At 39.6% G+C, this 18,641-nt stretch overlaps 1 protein-coding gene across 2 annotated transcripts in view; it reads right to left on the bottom strand.

The window, feature by feature from the left end:
- The window catches only part of TMEM245 (transmembrane protein 245), an 81,780-nt gene that overhangs the window by 47,787 nt on the left and 15,352 nt on the right, over positions 1 to 18,641 (bottom strand). The window contains exons 3-7 of one of the 2 annotated variants that reach the window (XM_066367491.1): positions 17,114 to 17,215; positions 9,977 to 10,093; positions 7,020 to 7,238; positions 4,237 to 4,406; positions 1,051 to 1,074 (exon numbers count right to left, since the gene is read on the bottom strand). In XM_066367491.1, the coding sequence (XP_066223588.1) occupies positions 1,051 to 1,074; positions 4,237 to 4,406; positions 7,020 to 7,238; positions 9,977 to 10,093; positions 17,114 to 17,215 (632 nt within the window). The remainder of the gene's footprint in view (positions 1 to 1,050; positions 1,075 to 4,236; positions 4,407 to 7,019; positions 7,239 to 9,976; positions 10,094 to 17,113; positions 17,216 to 18,641) is intronic. The other variant, XM_066367492.1, reaches the window with a different exon arrangement.

Raw genomic sequence — 18,641 nt, 5'->3', positions numbered from 1 at the left:
CATATGTGCGTGTATGTGCGTGTGTGTGTATACACGGTGGTGATGGTGGTGGTAGTCTATTTATAGTTTATACCATGGTTATTTTCAATCCAGTTTAAAACTTTAGGTGTTGTCAAGTCTCCCCTTTCCTGTTTCAACAGAATAAAATCCTAATCTCTCCATATAAAAGTGCCATTTTTATTTCTAAGAAGTACCACATCTTTCTTAAAGCCTGTGTTAATATTTTCACTGAAAATTTTGAGTCTTATTGTGTTTAAACACAATACATGCAAATGATGTCACTTTTTGTTATCTGTCCTAGGGACTTAATGAAATTAAGTCTAGAACTGCTATATGCAGATGATATGTTAGAGACATAGCACTCCTAATATATCTGGTATCTGGATTAGCCTTTACTGAAGTTATTAAAAATATACCATAACCATCCCAAGTCAATCACGTGAATCATTTACCAAAGACACAACCGATCACTTGGCAAATACATAAAAGTAGGTGTCACAGGTCATGACTACCACCTTTATAAATTAAAAATAAAATCTCAGAATACTAGTCATAAAAAAAAGACAATACTTAAATTTATCAGCCTAGAGAACTTCACAAAATACTTCACATTTTTATCTTTTTGGAACTTTCTTGTGTCACTTAGAGAAAAATTAGCAACCAAGAATTCTCTTCCTCTATAGTAACCATCGCCCATGTGCTCTTACACACCACAGGAGACTGCAGGGTCGGGCTGAGCTATGTTATAGAGCTAAAAAGAAAAAAAAAGAAAAGAAAAAAAATCGCAGTACACAAAACGGCTACACAACAGAACTTTGTACACACACCTGAGCAAGGAGGTACCACCACTATCCTGAATAAAACAGCTTTGGGTTCTCAGCAAACCATACTGTGACCGTGTCAATGCTTCATGACCTTCCATAGCTTATAATCAGAACTTTAATAACAAAAACTTAGTCAGACACACGGACAGAAACAGAGTGAGAACAGGGGTACGGGGAGAAGTTACAGAATTGGACAGTAAAAACCAACATCCTTGGGTTCATTTACCTTCTTATTTAGCCAGTGCCAGAGCTTGAGGATGGGGGAGGGGGAGGTGAGAAAGAGGAGATAAGAACAGTGGAATATCATTAGAGAATGCAGTAACAGTATGAAAAGAAAAGAAAGTCACTGAGCATGAGGAGGAAATTATTCCAGACAAAAGAAAAACCAGGAAAAAAAACTGTAATGCCTTAACAAAGTTATAAAACTGAGTGAGTGTGACATTCTTGCAAGCTATGTCGTGATTACAGTAATGATCACCACAGGCTCTGCGGGCAAATCGACAATGAAGAACACATAAAAGACCCTGGAAGTGTGCACCCTTCGATACCAAAGTCTAAAGATCAGAGTAACAATTAAGACCCTTTCACAGATCATGCACCAAAAGGAATCTTAGTCCCTGTACAAACCAATTTATATTTTTATATTACATTTACATTGAACTTTGCAGGTGCACCTTTATAGTATTAGTTATTTCACATTTTTTATAGAATAAAACATTTCAGTGCTCAATTTAAACAGAGGATAGCTGGCCAAAAAGCAGGCATAGCTAAAATTCTGTTTCTATTTGGTGTATTTCTTTCTATCCCAATTTTCAGGCACACATTTTTGTACAGTATATAATATCTGGCCCCCTCCCATAAATTTACCTCCTCTAAATCTCACAATATTTAGCATTATAATAACTAATGCTAGTTAGTAGATACATAACAACGTAAAAATTGGTAAACATAGGATTTAGGGCAGTATCAGTACTAAAGTATAAAGGCTAATAAAAGGAATAATTTCATCAGTGACTGTAAAGGCTCTCTGCAGAGTTCTCCCGGAAGTACACCCAAAGTATGTTTAGATACATACTTCAAACAATCTCCAGTCAATGGTTCATTTCAAAACACTGGTCCAATCAAGTAAAACTTAGATTTATTCCCCAAAGCCACAGCCCAAATTACTATACTAGGAAGAATATAATTTTGGCATTAATTATAATTAAATAAATATAAGTTTGCAACAACCATTTTTTTCTACTTGTTTTACATAGTAGAAAATAGTTTTATTCATGTTACTGTCTCTCCTTCCTGAATAACAGATTGGAAAACAAATTGGAATAAAATGACAAATATTTACAAGGCTACCCCATAACAAATACTTTTTGATGCCCCAGAACTTTAACTGGCACAACTGTACAGTGTTCCTAAATAAAGTGTTCCTGAAAAGAGGATTCGGTCTCTATCTCTCTAACCTCTGACCGTGGAGAAACAAAGACGTTACCTGAACGTAAGAGTTATACTCATTAAACACCTTGAAGTGCTAAATCTGCTTCACCCCAAGATGAGGGAGATGTGAGAACTATGTTGAAATTTATGCAAAGTCTTAGTTTCCTTCCTATTTAAATGTTGAAAAAATTAATAAGAATACAAATAGGCATATTAAAGAAGAAAAATATAGACAATAAGCATGTAAGAGGATAGTCAGCCTCGTGTTTATTTTTTAAAGTTTCAGATTAAAACAATCCCAAGCTACTACTTCTTGTGAAACTAAGAAGGCCTTTTGTGACACTGCCATGTTCCTTGTCAAGGGCTCAAGGAAATAGGTGTTCTCACATGTTACACTGGTGGGAACTGACACTGGTAAATTTTCTAGAAAAGAGTCAGAGAATCTGTAAGAGAATGAATCCCCCCTGCTTCTCCTTTGACTCAGGATATTTTATTATGCAATTAAAAGATTTACTTCCACCCCCTACATGCATTCCAGATATATTCTCATCTATATTTACATAGGCTTCACCCAACAGTATTTCTCAACCTTAAGTCATGAATAGACCTGTTAAAGGAAAAAGTTACCAGCCTCCATGACAAAGGCCAGCTCACACAGCATGGCACACAAAAAGACCGCCTTGATCCAAACTCACCTGACTCTCCAGGCTTACCTCCCACTAATCACCATTTCACATATCCCAGCCATGACCGTTTCTTGGCATTCCCTCAGAATTCACACTGGAAGGCTCTGGGCCTTGGCACTGCTCCATCCATGCCCTTCTTGCCATGCCTACTTAATGAACTCCTACTTGTGCTTCAAACTTTGCCCTGGCATCACTTCCCCTACAAAACTGCCCCTCACCCACTGCTTCACCAACAGCGAGTAATTTTTTGTTCAGTACTACCACTGTATCCTGGACATACTCTTCCTCCAAAACTATAACAGCTAACACTTACACAGAGCTTACCGTGTACCAGGCCCTGATCTAGGAACTGTACACAAATATTAACTCATTTAATACTCACAAACCAATCTATGAGACACATGCTCTTACCCTCAATGAACTAATAACAAAGGTACAGAAAGGTTAAGGAACTCATCCAAGGTCACAAAGCTAATAAGCAGCTGAACTGGGATCTAAAATCAGATTTTGGATTCACTGTCCAAGCTCTTAACCACTAAGCCTCTGAATCCAACCACTGCTCTGAATTTTAACTACTGCTTTCTCTCCCTAAACAGAGCTTCTGCACCTGACCGAGAGTGGCACAATGGACAGAGTGTCAACCTGAGATGCTGAGGTCCCAGGTTCAAAACCCTGAGTTTGCCAGCTTGAACATGGGCTCATCTGACTTGAGCACAAGCTCACCAGCTTGAGCGCAGGATCACCAACATGATCCCATGGTCGCTGGCTTGAGTGTCACTGGCTCGGCTGGAGCTCCTGAGTCTGGGCACTTATGAGAAGTAATCAGTGAACAACTAAAGTGAAGCAACTATGAGTTGAAGCTTCTCATCTCTCTCTCTTCCTGTCTTTCTCTCTCTCTTGCAAAAAATAACAAAAGCAAACAAACAAAAGTCCAGAGCTTCTGCATCTGGTTTTCTATGATTCACCTGTACATCTCTAGGACTCAGCACAGTAAGTCAGACATGGGAATTATTCCAAGAATATTTACTGAACTGAGAGCTACTACCTGGCTATATAATTTTTAGGCAAGTCACTTAACCCCTCTGAAATTCAATTTGTTCCTTATAATTACTTAAACTAAATATATCTTATCCTTGTATAAATCATAATTATAAACTTTAAATTTCATCATAGAAATAGATTTTATGTGTTGTCAACAATTACAGTATAAACACTAAATACTATGAAAAGGAATGTTTCAGAAAATGAAATATATAAACTCCATTAAAACAGCCCCAATTCTCAAAATACAATACCTTGCTATCAACTTTTAACAAGAATTTTCCAAGCCCGATGATTGGCCAGGGTGCTAGCGCTTCCTGCCGCTCCTTCAGGAAGTGCTCTACGACCTGCCACCACACGCAGCAGCGTTTCTCCAGGAAGTCCACAACTCCAAAGTGAATGATCAGCTTTTTGAGTACCCAGACTATGAAAAAGACAAGAAATACATGTACGGACAAAATATAGATTACCAAGTTATAATGGGAAAACATCCTTTCGTTTCATGTGACCTTTCTAAAACAGTAGTGCTGGTATGAAAATAAAGAAAATTTTAAAAAAGGAGAGGGGAAAGGAAGTAAGTTCAAGGTGTTCCCAATAGATGGTTTTGGGACAAACAACTTTCACACAACCCCCACTTGTCCATGTACTTACTACCTTCCTGTGGAGTCTGAACCCCTGAAGCAGTCGGGGATTCTTCTGTAGCCTATCTAAACAGAAGAGGCTCTGACCATGAAGATTTCAGTGACTGCAGCCCAGGCCTCTCATACCTGATCCCTTCTGGGGACTCCAACATGTTCTAATCTCCTGGGTTATTACAGCTGCTACTGCCAAATTCTGATGGTTTCCTTAGATTTCTTTTTATTATGTGTAGTGACCAAAAAGTAAAAGTGTTTCACATGCATCATGATTTTATATCACTGCAGGTGACGTTTTCACTTATGTTCCTATTTCTCTATTTGATGTTGCTCTATACATCTGCCTCTGGTACCAGGGCTCAGTAGAGAAGCAGGCTAGGTATAAACAGGGCTTACAAGCGGCTCCTGAGGCTGGACACTGCACACCTTCAGGGACCATACACAGACCACAATAGGAATGTGCCCCTCTGCAGTTAGGCAATGTGGTGGTGGCCCTTCAAGCAGGGGCCAAGCTTCCTGTTAAAGGCCAACTAAGAAGGTTGGTGGGATGAGAAGGAAGTGTGTAAGCCCTGGCCGGTTGGGTCAGTGGTAGAGCATCGGCCTGGCATGCAGGAGTTCCGGGTTCGATTCCCGGCCAGGGCACACACCCCTCCCCCTCTCCTTCCTCTCTGTCTCTCTCTTCCCCTCCCGCAGCCAAGGCTCCATTGGAGCAAAGTTGGCCCGGGCACTGCCAGGTGGATCCTGGTCGGGTGCATGCGGGAGTCTGTCTGACTGCCTCCCCGTTTCCAACTTCAGAAAAATACAAAAAAAAAAAAAAAAAAGAGAGAGAGAAGGAAGTGTGACTTACCTGTGAGGGGAGGAGTGTGACTTACCTGTGAGGGCTGCCTCAGAGTTTGGACAACTGATCCAAACACTATACTTCCCTATCTCCAGAAATCTCTAACGCTTCATTATTTTCTACTTTGAACTATGAGCTGAGTGCCATACCAGTTCAACAATTCCTTCCTTAGCATTTTTAAATCTCTAGAGAGGTCCTAGAAAAGCTCCTGCAGTCCAGGGTATGGATAGGCTGTAGAAACCTGTTGGGTCCCCCTGTTCACAGCCTGCTCTCCCAAGGCCATGTCAAATTCTTATGATGGCCTGAGGGTTAAGAAGTGACCAGGACAAAAGTAACTCCTGCTAATAAACTTGAAGAAAACGGGGTTCCAACAGTACCTGACATGATTTGCCAACATAAAAGAAATCATCTGGCAAAACCAAAAAAGTAGGGAATAATTCAGAAGAGCAATTTAAACAGTCACCCGCATTTCTATAAATTCCTCCATAAAAAGCATGGCTGTGGTACGCGTTCTGTGACTTGATCACAACTGTCCTTGCTCCAACTGCCAAACAGAAGTTTTGCTTGAGGATGCAAGATGATACAAACTTTAACCACCTATTGTCCCTAAAGACAGACACTATACAGTGTTCTGGTCATAACACATCTTTAAAGAAATGGTAACTATTTAATGAACTGTCCAATTTAATGAGAACAGTAAGTTTGAAAACTAATGGCCTAGAAGGTAAATGGCCCAATAAGTTTAGACCACCGTAGAAAACAGGCTTCCATAATCTGATGACGTTTAATTAAATAGTGAGAAACTTTGATATAGAAGACAAGGACAAATCATATTTAGGAGGCATCTAAATGGCAGGATCCCAAGCATTAACTGAGAACTGAATAAATTTGGCAAAGACTGTGACAACAATAAGAAGAAAGGCCAAGCAACCAACAAAGTATAAAACACTCTTGTACAATGCGCCTAAGTCAGATAAAACTCTTCCTTACTCTTGCCAGGATTAAAAGACACCTTAAGAGAAAATCAACAAAACAGAGCCGGGCCTTAAATTACCATGGTATTCACGTACAAAGACATAGTTCAATGATTTATGAAAAGCCATAAGATTCTATTTTACTATCATACATATATTTTAATTTTCTGTCAAACAAGAAAAAAATTATGATTTTGCCTACATACAGTTCTCAAAACCTACATTTCCACGGAACTAAAAATGCAATGAAAAAGCACTTCACTAAGGGCAGCTCTCAAATTTCGGTCATCAAGCCTGAAACCCAGGCTGTTAACAGGCTCCTCCACAAGATCACGGGCGGTTGAACAGTCACCTCCCCATGTGGCATTATCAGGCTGTAATGCCACAGAATACTGTAAGAGGCTAAACACATTTTTGAGCCTGAAAGAGAAATAGTCAAGAGGAACCAAGCAATCTATTTCCAAAATAATGTTTATTACTTAAATGCAAACATACCATCATTTAATTTTAAGAGAGTAAAATTATCCCAAGTATTCAAATCTGAAAGTAAAAGAAAAAGTGTCAACGGTGAGACCCCAATGGACCGTTACCTGCAATGGGCACAGGCAGCAGCTGCACGATCCACAGGTTCAGCCAGAGCTGGACCGCGATGATGGCCCAGCCGAGAGCCACAAAGTAGACGTCGCTGGTTCTCTTCTTTCTAAGGAACGTCCCCATCTCAGGCCTCTGTCTGCCCAGTGTGGGCGAAGGCGAGGAGGGTGAAGGGGAGGAAGGCGATGCTGGCCGGGGTTCTCCTCTGTCTGTGGCTTCTGAAGGGGGAAAAGAGTTACCTAGCATCTTCATTCACATCAGTGAACAGTCTCACAGAGTAATTTGCTAAGCTACTCTAATTTAAGCCTTTGATATGTACTCTGACGGTATGATGACACTGGGTTAAAAAAAACACACGATTTCGATATATGTTTGCAAATGTGCTGAAAAATAAGTGATGAATTAACACTTTCGACAGTGTTGAAAACTAGGGAGGTTAATTAAATTTGTTGGGAGGGTGGGAGGGTTGAGTATGGGAAATATTTTAATTTTTACTTTATATACTTTATACGGTTCAAGCTTTTTATGACATATATCTTTATTAATATAGACATCATTTAAACAAAAAACTAAAACTAACAAAACAGCTGAAAATTATAATTAGTCCATGAAAATTATTCAAACCACATAAAGCAACAAACATTAACAATGGTAAAATTCCTAGATTTAAAAATTTCTCCCTTGTGATATAATTTTAGATGCATTGATACACATTTCTGACACAATGTGGCTTTTCACTGTCATTTCACCTAAAATGGAGCCTACTACTCTTACAGGAAACCCTGGGCTCTGAAACATGTGCTTCTCTTAGGGTGAGATATAAAACAAGGTTGCTGGTGGTGAGGAATTCTCCAAGAAAGGAAACCACAATGCATTATTTCACATAAGGCACTATTTTCTAATAATGCAACCACTATGTTACATTTTAATATAGGGTTATATTATTTCTACTTCCTAGTTTTACCAAAATATATCCTATATATCAGAAATTATGTAATAAAGCAATATTACTCAATATATACCATGATGATAGATGGTAAGAACTTAAAACGTGTCTTTTGTCTGCCATAAATAAGTTAATGACAAAAGTATATCACATTTCAGAAAGTCTCGAAAAAAAAGATAAGAAACCACACCACCACAGTCCAGCGCCCTCTCCGCCTCGGGCTTTATAGTCTCACACAGTTGTATCATGCTCCTCTACCCTTTTCCACTTTCTCCCTTCAGGTGACTATCAGCCTCAGGAGAGCTAAGACCTGGTCTGTCTTGTTCTTCCACTGACTTCCTAGCACATGGCATGCTACCTGACATATAGCAGGTATTCACTAAATATTGTTATTTATTGAAAGAACACCTTCTCTGTTATTTCAAAACTTTCATAAGCAACTACACAGTAGCCCTCTGAGTGCTATATCTTAATTTCCTTAGTGTTCTTTTTAACATTAAATGTTCACCTATGACTAAATTTTTACTACTAATATAACCAGCACCATGGTAAGTCAGCCCCCTCACTGGAACACAGAACACTAAGGTTTGGGCCTAAATCCCAAGCTAGTTATAATATGCTTTTGTTTAATTTGCTCTCTGAATAGCTTTATAACTTGGAAACATGTTGGGGATATGCACACAGAAGAATATTAAGTCCGTAACCAAAACATCATTCCCTTTCCACTTTGAAAACATGATTCAGTGTGCAATAAAAATAAGCTGTCCTACTACTACTCCAAATGCCTTTTTCTTAGCTTTGAGACTTTTCTAAAGTCAGTTCTTTAAGAAGAACTCACTAAAGATATTCCTAAACTCCAAAACCCCTGACACTACTAGACCTGCTGGCAAAAGCAAAGGCGCCTTTCACATTTGTGAGCTCTGTGTGAGTATGGTGTGACTTTCAAGCTGATACATGGCCCAGCCAGTTGGGCTCAGTGGTAGAGCATCAGCCCAGTGGTGGAAGTCCTGGGCTCGATTCTGGTCAGGGCACAAAGGAGAAGCAACCATTTGCTTCTCTACCTCTCCCCATCCCTCTTCTTAATCTTACCCCCCCTCACTTCCCCTCCCGCAGCCATGGCTCAACTGGTTCGAGTACATTGAGGTTGTCTACCTGGAGCCTCTGCTTCAGGAGCCTCTGCCTTAGGTGCTAAAAATAGCTTGGTTGCTACATGATCCCAGATGGGCAGAACATCCACCCCAGACGGCAGTTGCTGGGTGGATCCCAAATGGGTGCATGCAGAAGTTTGTCTCTCTATCTCCCCCATTTAGCTTGGAAAGAAGATAGATAGATAGATAGATAGATAGATAGATAGATAGATAGATAGATAGATAGATAGATAAAGTAAAGCTGACTTAAATCTACCCACTGGATCTCACAGAAATGCTGAATCCAGAACCACCAGAGGGTCCACTTTCAGGGGAACAGGCAGGGTATTAACAGCATTAGCAATGTACAGCAAATTCTGGGAAGCAAGAAATGCCAGAGAACTGGATGACTAGGAAATGGAAAATCAAAGCCAAAAGGAAGATTTGCAGAAAGGGAAACACCACCAAAAAAAGCAACATAAGAAGTGACAGCAGAACAGAGCAACAGAGAATTAACAGCTGTAGAAGAAATGAGAATTCAGAATGAAGTGGAGGAAACATGGACAAGGGTGAACAGGGCAGTGAGAAATGGAAAACAGTATGAAATTAAGGTGAGAAATAACAACAGAAAAAGAACATTTTTAAAAAAGGGAAAGAATGAAGAATCAAGATAAGAAAACTAAGAAGATAATAATTAAATGTATGAGAAAGTGGTATGTGCAAACAAAGGTGAGGGAAAAAATGTAAAAATAAAACTCAAGGAGAAAAATGAAGGACAAGTAAGAAGCAGTTTGTAATGCTAGTGTCTTTCTTAATTTTGTAGTCTATGTATACTTGATTTTCCAGGAGGATGTGGAAGGCACTCCTTCGTTAGGTCAGTCACCTGCAGGCTGAGTCGAGGGCTGGTCCTCAGTGCTCGCTGCGTACCCTGTGATGGAGATAGCCAAGGTTGCCAGAGTAGAAGCGGCCATGGAGATAACTTGTCCGGGTAACTCTGCCCCTGTAAAACAAGCATGCATTTTTAAAACTTTTTAAAGCAGATGAATAAAGTTGAATAACTTGCAAATGGAAACATAGTCCTAAGTTTACAACAGCAATAAATAAAATGATTATTAATGGCCCACCAGACCAGTGGATACTTGCCGAGGGAGAATGCTTAAGAATCAATAGAAAAATTTGCTTAAAATGCAGGTTCCTAGACTCTATCTTCCTCAACTGATACACATGGCAGATAGTGGATATATAAGCATGTGCCATGTTTATGTTTTTTAGCTTCACAGGTTAATTTTAATGCACATTTCTGTTGAAAAACGTTGCCACACCAAGACTATGAGCTTCCTGAATATAGCTTGTCTCACTCTTCTCTGTATTACTAGCTCATAGTACAGTATGGGATAGTCCATACTTGGTGCTCTCAATTATAACATGCCACAAATGAATATGCAAATATACTGCTCACAAAAATTAGGAGATATTTTAAAATAAATATGAAGCAATAAAATATCCCCTAATTTTTATGAGCAGTATATATGGGTATTTATGCAAAACCATATACAGCTATAAAGTACATAATTCAACATAGGCAAAATCTACCACTTAAAAATCTAAAAGAATCACGTTATATGTTCCCAAGTTAAGTTCCCAATAGGAGTACACCAAGATTAACATTTACACTAGACTCAAATAAAAAACTTGCTGTCTATAATTGTCAGCCTTGAACCCCTTATAGCAGACAGCAGACTAGCTTATACAATACCAGGTCCTAGTATACTTTCCTGCACCCTAGAGACTAGATAGCTAAAGATTGTATTTCTTGGACTCCCTTGCAGCTAAGATCCCATAGTGATGCGGTTTCTACCAAGCAGGCACACCTGTGCAAGATTTTGAAGACCAAAGTGACTCACTGTAATTTGGAAGCCACATAAATGTCAGTCACAGAGATATGTGGCTTTTCCTTAACAGAAGTGCCAGAGGTTCTGCTGTCTGATCTCTAACTTCACGGCAGGCATCAGCAGCCATGGCACTTCTGCTCAAACAGTTCCTGGTGCCAGCGAGCATTTCTCCTGGCTGCATTACTTCTGCCTGTGTCGGATTTAACCTTAATTGTCTGTTCTTCCCCAAAATTCTATCTGCAAATCAGTCCTTCTTTCTATTTAGACGAGCTAGCACGGATTCCACTGTCCACAACTAAGAACACTGACCATTCCTAGTTACCAAATCATATACCCACACCCATACACGTGGACCTTACTTTTGGCAGGCCAATACTCAATGTGATGACACAGAATTCTGCCAAGCCAATGAATTTCAGCTCCAAATGAACTACACATACCCAATAAATTAAACCTTTACAAACATAACTTTTTCTCAAACTTGCTGATGTCACTAAAATACACAGTAGATATTCAGTGAATCATAGTTAAATCAAGGAAACTATGCAATATCATCCTAGTTAATATATAGCCTGACCAGGCGGTGGTGCAGTGGATAGAGCATTGGACTGGGACGCAGAGGACCCGGGTTCAAGACCCCGAGGTTGCCAGCTTGAGCGCGGGCTCATCGGGTTTGAGCAAGGCTCACCAGCTTGAGCCAAGGTTGCTGGCTTGAGCAAGGGGTCACTCAGTCTGCTGTAGCCCCCCAGTCAAGGCACATATGAGAAATCAATGAACAACTAAGGAACTGCAATGAAGAATTGATGTTTCTCATCTCTCTCCCTTCCTGTCATCCCTATCTGTCCCTCTCTCTGACTCTCTCCCTGCCACACACACACAAAAAAAATTGTGTGTGTATATGTGTGTGTGTGTGTATAAATAAGTCCACAAGTTTTAGAGTGCCTGAAGAAGAGCTTATAGAAAATCAACAGAGTATCTAAAAATTATGAATGTAAGACTTGGAAAATGATCTTATCAAACAGGCTTTTACTGACTTCTGTCTCAGTGATATCCAACTGCATTTCAAAAACCCCAAGGGTTTGTGCAGAAGGATAATAAACTAGACAGAAACACCCCAGGACTGAGAATCTAGACAAAGTCATGGTACTGGCAAAGAAGTCCCAGCTAAAAATAGGCACATAGACAAAGGAACACAATCTTGGGACCCAAGAACTATAAACAAAAAAACAGAAAGAGCATCCAAAGTTTCAAGTGTCAATCTACCCAGGGATAGGGCCAGCATTCAGAGACCCAAATAACAGGGATCTACACAAGTCGAAAGAAGCGGGCTACTGACAATAGCAGCCTAGCTCCAGGGAACATAAACTCACAGTCCGGCAAATCCATACATATAACAGATCACATGTTCAAATAATATCACTTATTTAGCAATGGACAGAATAACATTTTTAAAAAACCAGGGAATTAAGCAAAGAAAAAATACACTTTAGACACAGACAGCAGTGTGGGGATTGTAGGAGGAAAAGCAAGATGGAGAGGTGGAGGAGGGTAGAGGGGTATAGATGGTGATGGAGGGAGAACTGACTTGGGGTGGTGAACACAGTGCAACATACAGATGTGGTATAAAATTGTACACCTAAACCTGTATAATTTTTATTAACCAAAGTGACCCCAATAAACTCAGTAATTTTTTTTAAATCAGGAGAAGATATATTTTGAATCCAGTCTAAATAAAGAGACTTGATCTACTCTGTTCTCTTTCATGAGGATAGTAGCAGGTGCCAGAAATACATCCAAAGATGCTTACCAGAAAAGCAGGCCCCACACACCAAGGAAAAGTCTCCCCAGCAACACAGCTCCCTGTGTCGGAGGCTCGTGTTTCCACTGCTAATGTGGAAAACACATCTCCTTCTCAATGGCTTCTAGTATCACTTCACTGGACTACTGGTCAGTAATAAGGACGTGGCTATGCACCTGTGGGAGTTTCTCTAGGTCTTTTTAACTAGCAGTGTCAGAAATGGGGGGTGAGATATGAGCAGTAAACAATCTAGTTTGTTCCTTTGCCTTTTCCAGAAAATTTGGATTTAACTGGACCAAACTTTTTCACTCATATTGCATGCCCTGCTAAAACGATTAAGGCAACTACCAATCCTTCCTGTGAAGATACTTCTGGTCATTTACCAACGATAACCAATGACAGGAGCAAAGACCCAGCTGTACTTGCCTGTACTTCTTAGGCTGGGTGTCCAAGCTATTCAAGATACACCTGATGTGTTTGCCCAGCTTTTGAAGAAGCATTTGTCATAGACTAAATAGCTGAGCCTAATTTTCTTCAGCTGTAAAGTAAGTATAATATCAATCTCACTGGATTACTAGGAAAATTAAGTAAAGAGTCTAACAGGGCCTTGTCCGTGCTGTCATTACTAACAATAATGCCAGTGTTCCCCTTTTCCCACAAGCTAAGGGAACACATCAAAGCTGGATTCCAGGTTTCTAGCAAGTGAGATTTCTGGGATCCGAGAAACAGACACTGGGTCCTGCAGCTGTGATAAGCCAACAGGGCCAACATAAAGACTGAAGCAGCTCACAACCACACTGAGTTCAAGAGGATCAGCAGTCAGTGCCTTTCCAGGAGGACTGATTCTTGTTCTAGGAGCTTAGTGAAGGGAAAGAACACTGGGCTTAGGGTCAAGGACCTGGGCTTATGTCTCAGCCCCACCAGTCACCTGTAGGACTGTAAGCAAGTCAGTTAATCTCTGGAATGAAATTTCTTCATCTGCAAACTAGAGATAACCATTCCTTAAGGTTTTGGGGTTTATTTGTGGATTTAAAAGAAAGATAGTACATTTAAAAAAGCATGGTAGACACTTAACATTTTTTCCCTACATTATCTTGGGGTCCCAGGAAATTCCAAGAGTTCCCAAGGTCTAAGAGAAAACCACTGAGTAAGGCCCCTGGGTTCAGAAGGAACCTCTAAAACTAACTCAGCAATGATCCAAAAGAAGAGTTTCCTGAACCCAAGTAAACTCATGCCTTGAATTCTGATGAAATCCAAAGGATTAATTCTGTGAATCCCATGAACCACAGATCATAAAAGCGTCCACGGCAGCAAAAGATTCAAAGCTCAGAAGACAGAGAGAAGATGCCTATACAGGTGACTGGGATACAAGAGCAGGTCCTATGATGGGACAGTGGAAATGACAAGGAAGGAACAAGTGCACACGGTGCCCTGGCAGTACAGCGAAGCATTCTAACTACATTACAGTGACACCTACAGGAGGGAAGTGACTGTCACAAAAGGAAAAGGCTGTCCCAGTATGAACTGGGTGATTTGAGTTCTGATGCCGAAAATAAACAGATTCTAGGAACAAAAGGGAAAACTACTCAAGAAATTTACAATAGAAAAAAAAGTATATAAGATTTATAATAAGCATTATCTAAACTAGAAGTCAATAAAAGGATTCTAGATCAAGAATAACCTGGAGTGAGAAACAGAACAAAGAAAACCAACATTTGCAAATCTGCTCACAACATTTATTCTGTGTCCCTGTGATTTCCTTTCTTGTAGTAATCTAGAATTCAAATACTAGAAATCTGGCTCACATGCCAATACCCTCGGTTGCTAACAGTAACAATCAAACGGGGCAAACCTTGGTCTCAGAATTCTTATCCCATATCTCTCGAGGCTCCCTTCACCAGCTGACTAGAATGTAAACCCAAGAGAAAACCCACCTAAACCCTTTGATTTGGGATGTTCATTATTCATACTTACAATAAAGTAGTTACTCATCTCTGAACAAAGGCAGTCAAAAGGAGAAAACTACCCTGGGGTGAGGTGTAAGCAGAGCCGTCTGAATCACTACTATTAGGGGAAAGAAAAACAAAAAAGGAGATAAAGCTAGCTAACCAGAGGGACACGTAGAGACCACCAAGCTTTCTACAGTAGTTGCCAGAACAGAAAGTTTACTTCTACTGGTTTGATAGATAAACAGAGTCTAAAAGATTATGACTACAAAGACAAGCTGAAGAAAGAAAACTCAGAAAGACAGAAAAATATAAAATCTTTCCTGTTTTCCACTGTCAGAAAGTTAAGTAATTAAGGTTTCTTTGCTTCAGGTAGTTGTTTCAAAATTCTATACAACTGTTTATGAATAAAAGAGGTCTTACAATGATCAGATATTACTTAACAAATAAAATAATAAAAAAGCAACTTAGTTAAAATTAACTTCTCTAGGGAATTTACCAATACACAACCATGCCACAAATAGCCTTGTGATTAGCATAAAAAGATGCTAAAAATAATGTTGGAGAAGTATATTTGACATAGAGTCGAGCTCATACCAATAAGTTTAAAACATGGGATACAAAAGAAAATGTTCACCATGATCCAGTTTTCCTGTGTTTTAAGTTGTCTGAAGGCATTTAAAGCCCTTAGCTAACATTTTGGTATAATCCGTGGACAGTGGGATTTTGAGTGACTTTTATTTTTTTATTTCTCATTATTTCTAACTTAGCCTTGACAAACTGATAATGTGAGAAATTAACATTTTTTCCTTCTACAAATCTGCTACAATTAGTAATTTGCTCTTTTAGTTTTCGTATAACCATCAGAAAGCAGAAGGAACATATGTCGGTCACAGTACCAACTATGCTGTTCACCTCTCCACACACTGCTGCTTCCACAGGGCCGGTTAACCAGAAGTCCAGTCTGGTGATCTGAGAACCATTACTACATCTGGCCACTGCTGCCCCTGCCCCACCCACCCCCTGCTGCCTTCTTACAACTGTCAGAAATATGCATCTTTAACAAACTATCTTTGGATAAGAACCACTTGCAGCGAAAAATAATCCTTAAAAGAACATGGTGTATTCAACACATACTAGAAGTTTTAACCAGGACAACCAAGCAAGAAAAAGAAGAGGCATCCAAATTAGAAAGGAAGAAGCTAAACTCTATTTGCAGATGACATGCTCTTTTTTATATATACGAAATCCTGAAGAATCCACAAAAAAGAAAAAGACTATTAAAGCTAATAAATTCGCAAAGTTGGAGGATTCAAAGTCAACAGGGGCAAATATTCATAACCTTAAATTTGACAATGAATGGTTAGCTAGGACACCAAAAGCACAAGCAACAAAAAAATTGAAATATTCATAAATATCATATATGGAAATTTAACAACACACTTCTGATGAATCAATGTGTCAAAGAAAAAAATCAAAAGGGAAATCATGCAGTATCTTGACTCAAGGAAAATGGAAACACATGTCAAAATTTATGGGATATAAAGGGAGTTCTTAGAAGGCAATTTATTGCTATAAATAAATTCCTACATTAAGAAAATAGAAAAATCTCAAATAAGCTAATAACAGTTGCTTAATGGGTACAGGGTAATGTTAATATCTTGGAAGAAAATAGAAGTAATGGTTGTACACACTGTGAATGTACTAAATGCTACTTTAAAATAGTTAATGGGTCTAACCTGTGGTGGCGCAGTGGATAAAGTGTCCATCTGGAATGCTAAAGTGTCCATCTGTTCAAAATCCTGGGCTTGCCTGTCTAAGGCACATATAGGAAGCAACTAGTACAAGTTATACTTATGCTTCTCCCTACACTCTCTCCCCCCCCCTCTAAAAATCAATAAATTTTAAAAAAGTAGTTAATGGTTAATTTTAGGTCCTATGAATTATACCCAAATAAAATTTGCAAAAAAGGGGGGAGGGCATGAGGTATAGTGTAACAACCTAAAATATTTTAAACACATTTACTGGTCAGAAAACACCACAGGTTTTTAAACCGATTTAAAGCTATTTCATCATAACCTGTTTTTGTTTGTTTTGTTAAGATTTTTATTTAATCATTTTAGATGGAAGAAAGAGAGAGAGAGAGAGAGAGAGAGAATGAGAGAGAGAGAGAAGGAGGTGGGGGAACAGGAAGCATCAACTTACATACGTGTCTTGACCAGGCAAGCCCAGGGTTTCGAACTTGTGACCTCAGCGTTCCAGGTCGACGCTTTATCCACTGCGTCACCACACATCAGGTCTCATCATAGCATGTTTTTTAAAAATAAAGCTACCTTCCCAAATATTTCTTAAGAGTAATATTACTAGAATGCCTTATTTCTTACCAGAAGACTCTTTTTCATTCTGTTTTTCATAGAGGGTGCCCACAGACATCAGGAATACAATAACCAGGAATACTGGAATTCTCCATGAGCCAGCCAGAGATGCTGCAAATTATCAAGAATTAACATTTTAGTAAAATCAAAACTCAGCATTTGTCTTCAAAAGAACCAGTTTAGTAAACTGACAGAACAATTTGGCATGTATGTTAACAGGATTGTTTCAGGGGAAATAAGGGCCACCAGACAGATGAAACCTAAATTCAGGACTTCTCTCAGGAAGTCCAGTCCTGCTGCCAGAGGCCCCTGGTACCAATGGTCGGGTACATGCCAGCCTACCTTTCATGGATTTGTGTCACCTGAGGAACCAAGTCCATTCTGAAGCTATTCAGGGTTTAAGACCATTCCAAATTCAAACCCCCCACTTAATCCCAGCATGACCTGCATCAGGCGTAGATCCTAAAGTCATGAAGCCTGGCTTGATTTCCTGCAAATACCACTGGATGTGAACTCTCTCAAGAAAGGGTGCAATGGCCCAAAAGAGCACCGCAAGAAGCTTCAATGTATCCTCCTTAGTTCATAAGGCAAAAATGCTACTAAAAGGCTACCCATCAGCCATTTGCAGTTCCTTGGGTGCATCTAGAGCCTCATGGACATTCAGCTGCCTGAATGTCCCTCATTTGCCTTCCTCAAATTCAAAATGAGTCCAATCACTTGTTAGGAGATCTTGCTGATAAACTGTAACATTCCAAGTCAGCAAAGCTAGAGAATAATGCTTTATTCAACATTAGACACTAAGCAGAGACATATTTTCTATCAACTCCTTTAAAAAAAACGAGAGTGGCTCTAAAAACTACTAGGCTATCTGCTGTTCTTGGTTACTGAATTTTGTTTTTAAATTAGAACTAAGTGTTTCCATAGACTCAGACTTGGGACATAAAGAGTCCCTGAAAAATGCTCTATATCAGGGGTCGGGAACCTTTTTGGCTGAGAGAGCCATGAACGCCACATATTTTACAATGTAATTCTGTGAGAGCCATACAACAACCCGTGTACATTACGCATTATCCAATAAAAATTTGGTGTTGTCCCAGAGGACAGCTGTAATTGGCTCCAGCCACCCGCAACCATGAACATGAGCGGTAGGAAATGAATGGATTGTAATACATGAGAATGTTTTATATTTTTAACGTTATTTTTTTTATTAAAGACTTGTCCACGAGCCAGATGCAGCCATCAAAAGAGCCACATCTGGCTCATGAACCATAGGTTCCTGACCCCTGCTCTAGATCAACTGAGCGGCCATTCAGTGAACAGCGCAGTCTCAAATAATAGGGACTTGCTGTGAGCAGTGCTGATGTGTATGGCTCTCAGGCTGAACAGATTTTTCTCTCAAAACCTACTCACTGCTCTAATATCTCACCCTCGTGGCTGCCAAGATCTCTGTGTAACCACACTTTCGGAGGCCAGGCTTCCACACTTTATATCCTCCTCGCCTTCCCCTCTCCGCACAACTGGAGCCTAGTTCCCTTCT

The sequence above is a fragment of the Saccopteryx leptura genome, chromosome 2 (genome assembly GCF_036850995.1).
Source record: "Saccopteryx leptura isolate mSacLep1 chromosome 2, mSacLep1_pri_phased_curated, whole genome shotgun sequence".
Taxonomy (NCBI): domain Eukaryota; kingdom Metazoa; phylum Chordata; class Mammalia; order Chiroptera; family Emballonuridae; genus Saccopteryx; species Saccopteryx leptura.
This window is presented reverse-complemented; position numbering and strand designations above follow the sequence as displayed.